The sequence below is a fragment of the Panthera uncia genome (genome assembly GCF_023721935.1).
Source record: "Panthera uncia isolate 11264 chromosome A3 unlocalized genomic scaffold, Puncia_PCG_1.0 HiC_scaffold_11, whole genome shotgun sequence".
NCBI classification, from domain to species: domain Eukaryota; kingdom Metazoa; phylum Chordata; class Mammalia; order Carnivora; family Felidae; genus Panthera; species Panthera uncia.
Genome location: NW_026057578.1, coordinates 308016 through 312877, shown reverse-complemented (window position 1 = coordinate 312877; position 4862 = coordinate 308016). Strand labels below are relative to the sequence as shown.

Below are 4862 nucleotides of genomic sequence, written 5' to 3'. Positions count from 1 at the left end.
GGGCGGCGGCGGCGGCGGCGGCGGCGGCGGCGGCGGCGGCGGCGGGGGGGGCGCCAGGCCCGGGAGCAGGAGGCCGGGCTCCAGCCGCCGGGCCTTGCGCGCCTGCTTCTTGCGGCGCGGCCGATACTTGTAGTTGGGGTGGTCCCGCAGGTGCTGCACGCGCAGCCGCTCCGCCTCCTCCACGAAGGGCCGCTTCTCCGCCGCGCTCAGCTCCTTCCACGCCTTGCCTGCGGACCGTGGGTGCGGGTCAGCGGGCCCCGCCCGGCCCCCGCCCGGCCCCCGCCCGGCCCGGCCCCAGGTCCCTCCCCCCACCCCCCGCCCCCCACCCCCGCCCCGCGCCCTTCCCCGCGCGCCCGCGCCCCTCACCCAGCATCTTGCTGAGCACCGCGTTGTGGAGGTCCGGGTTCTGCTGCGCCAGCCGCTTGCGCTCGTCCTTCGCCCACACCATGAAGGCGTTCATGGGCCGCCGGATGCGCGACTCGTCGGCAGCCTGGCGCTCCCCGCGGCCGGCGGGGCTGAGGCCATAGCGCCCCGGCTCGGGGCTTCGCGTCGGGCTGCGCTGCGGGCTGGGCGGCGAGGCGGGAGCGGCGGGCGCGGCGAGGGCGGCGGGGGCGGCGGGGAGGCCGCGCGGCTCAGCGGCGGCCCCGGGTCCCGGGGCCCATGCACAGTCGCGGCGGGCTGGCGGGTCGTCCTGTGCGCCGTAGCCGGGCGGCGATCTCTGCATTCCAGCTGGGCGCGGCCTGGGCGGAACGGAGCGCGGGAGCGCGGAGGGTGGGAGAGCGGGCACTTCGGGAGCCGGGCTCGGAGGGCAGGGCGGACGGCGGTGGAGACGGCGGTGGCCTCGGGCCGGGTGGGCGCCCAGATATAGCGGCGCGGGGCCAATAGGCGGCGGGGCGGGGCGGGGCGGGCTGGGGCCGCCCCCTCCCCGGGGGCTCCCTTTCTTCTCCGGCCCTCCGGATTCCACCGCAGCCTCCTTCGCGCGGCTGCCCCCGCACCCTCTCTGAAGGAGGGACCGCCACCCGCCCCCCTCCCAACACACACACAGTGGGAACGGGCCGCCGATGTGGGCTGGAGCTTGGAAGGGGGCGTCCTCGCGGGGACTGTCAGACTTTCAGAGACGAGGTGCCGTCCCCACCCACGGAGTCAGACCCCCGGACGGCAACTGGGGGAGGCTGGCTGCCCCCCCCCCCCCCCCCCCCCCCCCCCCCCGTGAGTGGGACATATTTTAACCCCATGTTCCTGGGAAGCTTCCCAAGAACGCTTCCTGGAGTCTAGCTCAAAAGTACCGGGCACTTTGGGGAAAGCGCCCTGTGTCTTGGGAGAGCGTGTTCTGGATAACCCCAGGGTATCGTGGCCCCCACCCCTCCCGTACATGTGGAGTCTTCACGACTGGGGGCTTCGAGCTCCTCCTGTCTGTCCATGGAGTTAAAAGAGTTGGTCTTCGTGCCCCCTCCATCACTCCCAAACCCACTGCAAACAGGTCAAACCTCAGCAGTAGGTGCCCCGGACGCTTCCCACAGTGGGAGGGAGCCCAGAGGGCAGAGGAGCCTCCAGGGAAGGCGCTGAGCCCGCGGCCTTGTTCCTCCTCCCCTCCGGGACCCGTTGGGGTCAGGGGGTGGGACCAGTGGTAACTGGTTGCCCTGCCCCGCTGGGGCCACCGCTGCCACATTAGAGTGAAGCTGGATCCAGGGCTGGGGCAGGTGGAGGGGAGCGGGGGAGCCCCTCCCCTGGGCCGCCAGGCCTGCGAGCGTTTCCAGAGGAGCTTCCTGGCAGTCCAGGAGGGGCTTGGGCTCCAGAAGCTGAGGAGTCCGAGGGGTCTCCCTGAGGGCTGTTTCCCTACCCTCCTGCTGAGGGGCGTTCTCTTGGGGGTGGGAGGAGTGTGCTTTCCAGCTCTGGGGTGGGATCTGAGTTTTCGCTCCTGCACAACTGTTTGCAGCCTGGGAGCTGGGCAGCCCTCCTTCCCATGTCGCGGAGCCTCTGCCCCAGGTGCTGGCAGCTCCGTGGCTCAGGGCCACGGGTGTCAGCGACCCTGGGCTAGGGCACGTAGGCAGTGCTTGTGAGTGGGATGGCTCCCCCCATTGCCTGCTCCTGAGCTTTCCCCCCGTGGGAAAGGCCCACAGCCCGACAGGGGTCCCTCAACCCGAGGGCTGTCGGATGTCCGTCCTGTCCCCTCATCGGGTTCTGTCGTGTAGGGTCTTGTCCGTTGGCCGGAGGACTAGAGCGTCGTGCGTCCCAGACTGTTTTCCGGATGCCCCGGGCCCCAGAGCTTAATCCGCAACGTGGAGCCTGTCTCCACTGGGAGCAGTCAAGGCGCCAGAAGTGGGTTCTCTGGGTCGAGGGGGAAGGTTAGCAGGAAAGAACATGGGGCCCTGGGGTGGCCCCACAGGGCTCCCCAGCCTGGGAGCCCACAGGCCCACGGGCCTCTCCTGGCAGGGCCAGCTCCCGTCCGACCAGTGTGAGAGGGTGGACTGGGCATCCTGACGGGAGGGGCGATGCGCGAGGAAGACTGTGGGTCGAAGGATGGGTCCCGGGAGCCGGCACCCGGCAGAGACTACCTTTGCCCTGCTGGGTGTGGTCTGGGCTTCCCAGGGCCTGGCTTGGCGAGGGCAGCAGCTCTCTGGGATGACGGTCACTGGGGCTCGGGGAGGAGGCCCACTGGGTCCTCCACTGCGGCCTCCCCCCACATCGGGATGGATTTTCAGTCCCCCCCCCGGGCCCTGCCTGGCCCTCTGCAGCTCCCGAAAGCCCAGGTTTGACCAAGCTGCTCCAGAAGCGGTTGCCCACCAGCGGTTGCAGCACCCAGCGCTACCTCGCCAAGGCAGTGCCCCGCATCCCCCAGGGTTGCCGCCTCATCTGGCGCCAGCCGAGGACCCTCCCTCTTGGCAGAGTAGCACCTTGTGCTGCTCAGGGGGGGCCAGCTGTCGTGTCCTGTGGGCCGGGGCTGGGTGGGGCAAGAGGAGAGCCTCTTGGGGTGCCCCCTACCTCTTTGGGGTCAGGCCACCCTCCTGTGTGTGCTGCGTGGCAGGGGTGAGGACCGTGGCTCTGGCCCACGGGTCCGGACGGGAAGACAGTGGCGGAGCTGGGGGTGGGGACTGCAGTCGGGGTGGCCCTGACCTCGGAGGAACAGGGCTGGGGGACTCCCCCAGCGCTATACAAGGGCTGGTGTGGGTGTGGTCAGCCGTTCTGGGGGGAGGGGCATCAGCTGTGCGTGTTTGTGTGTTTGTGTGTGGTCTCTGTGTCTGCGTGGTGGTGAAGGTCTGTGTGTCTGTCTGCCTGAGTGTGGAGTGAGGTTGGCTCTAGTGTTGGAGTCTGCCCAAGGCCTTAGGAGCCAGACAGAGGCTGGACCCTGCCGTGAGATGGGGTCCCACAGGGTGTGGAATAGGGGTCCTGCTCAGTGAAGGCCTCACCCTCAACACCTACCAAGGGAGGGGTCCCCAAGACTTCTCTGGAGTGGCCCCAGCTCTGTCCGAAGTGGGGGTGAGTCGTGAGTCCGGGGCATTCCTCTGCCTCCAGAACCCATCTCTGTCTGACCTGGCCCAGCTTGGCTACTGCTCACCCTTGTGGGGGCCTTGTCTGCAGCCCCCAGCTCCCCAGACAGAAAGGGGGAGTAGAGGGGCAAGCTTTCCCTGCAAGCGTGGGGCTGGCCCGAGGGCCGAGTGGACACTGCCCTCCCCGCCCTCCACCCACTTCCTCTCTCAGCCAGGACCAGAGAATGCTGGGCAGTCCCCCTCCGTGCTGGGTGGGGGGTTGGCTGGGCTCTGGGAGTGGCAGACCTCCCAGGCGCTGCCCGGGGCACAGACCTCACAGGCTCCCACCCACCCAGCCCTGGCTGCTGCAGGAGCAGGGAGGCTGGGACCAATTACCCAGTCCCTTGGGGCCGGACCCTCCTTCTCCTGGAGGGTGGGGGTGGGGGTCCCTGTTAGACACAGGTCCAGGTAGAAGGGACTCTCTTGTCTTCTGAGACCTTGGCTTTACAGCCAGGCTGCTCGCGTCAGATCCCACCCTGTGGTCGTTGAGACCAGGGCTCTGGGCCCGGCCCTCGTCCTGGTCCTCCTTGAGGCCGCTCCAGGGGCTGGGGCGGGGGTGGGGGGGTGGGGGAGGCAAGGCGCAGGACCAGCCTCAACCTTTGTGCAGGGCTCAGGGCTTCTGAGGAGGCTGCCCAATGGCCTAGTACCAAGTGGGCACGTGCATGTGCATGGGGGTCCCTCGCCCAGCGACAGGCCTGGTTCAGGTGGGCACCAGAGCTCATGCCTGAGGACAGCTGGCTTGCCCCGCCCCGTGCCTTCTTGCTCTCAGCCCTAGGATGCTGGGCCTGCTGTGCACAGAACCACGGGGGTTCTGAACTTTGGGCCTTGCCCCTGGGAGAAGGTGGGGGTGGGGGTGGGGGTGGGGGTGAGGAAGCAGGTCTGGGCGCTCAGGCTCATAGGCAGCAGCTCTCGAGAGGGTCAGCTTTGGCGTCTCAGTTGGCCGCAGGCATGTGGACCTGAGTCCACAGGCTGGGCTGGGTGTTGTGGGAACGAGGGTGTCAGCGTGCTCTGGGGGGTGTCGGACTGGCTGAGGGTCTCGAGCCTTTTGGATGAGCAGAGGGGGTGGACGTGATGGTGTCACTGTGGGCCCTTCAGGTGCTTGGTGAGGGTCTGCCCCTGAGTGCTGGGGGGGCTGGCAGGGCTGAGCAGGTGGGGGTGGGGGGCTTCTCTGGGTTGAGAGGCACAGGGCCTTGTGGGTGTCTGGAGGGCGACAGATGAGCCTTGGGTCCCACGTGGGAGGAGTGACTTCCGTAGACGGTCAAGGTGCCCAGGCTGGGGTGTTGCGCTGAGTTGGGGTGTTGGGCTGTGTGAGCCCTGGCGGGGGGGGGGGGGGGG

The 4862-nt window shown here is 69.0% G+C and overlaps 1 protein-coding gene across 1 annotated transcript in view; it reads right to left on the bottom strand.

The window, feature by feature from the left end:
- SOX18 (SRY-box transcription factor 18) overlaps positions 1-864 on the bottom strand; it is a 2413-nt gene extending 1549 nt beyond the window's left edge. The window contains exons 1-2 of the mRNA XM_049650371.1: positions 367-864; positions 5-227 (exon numbers count right to left, since the gene is read on the bottom strand). Coding sequence (XP_049506328.1) covers positions 5-227; positions 367-724 — 581 coding nt within the window. The 5' untranslated portion in view covers positions 725-864. The remainder of the gene's footprint in view (positions 1-4; positions 228-366) is intronic.
- Positions 865-4862: the final 3998 nt, after the last annotated feature.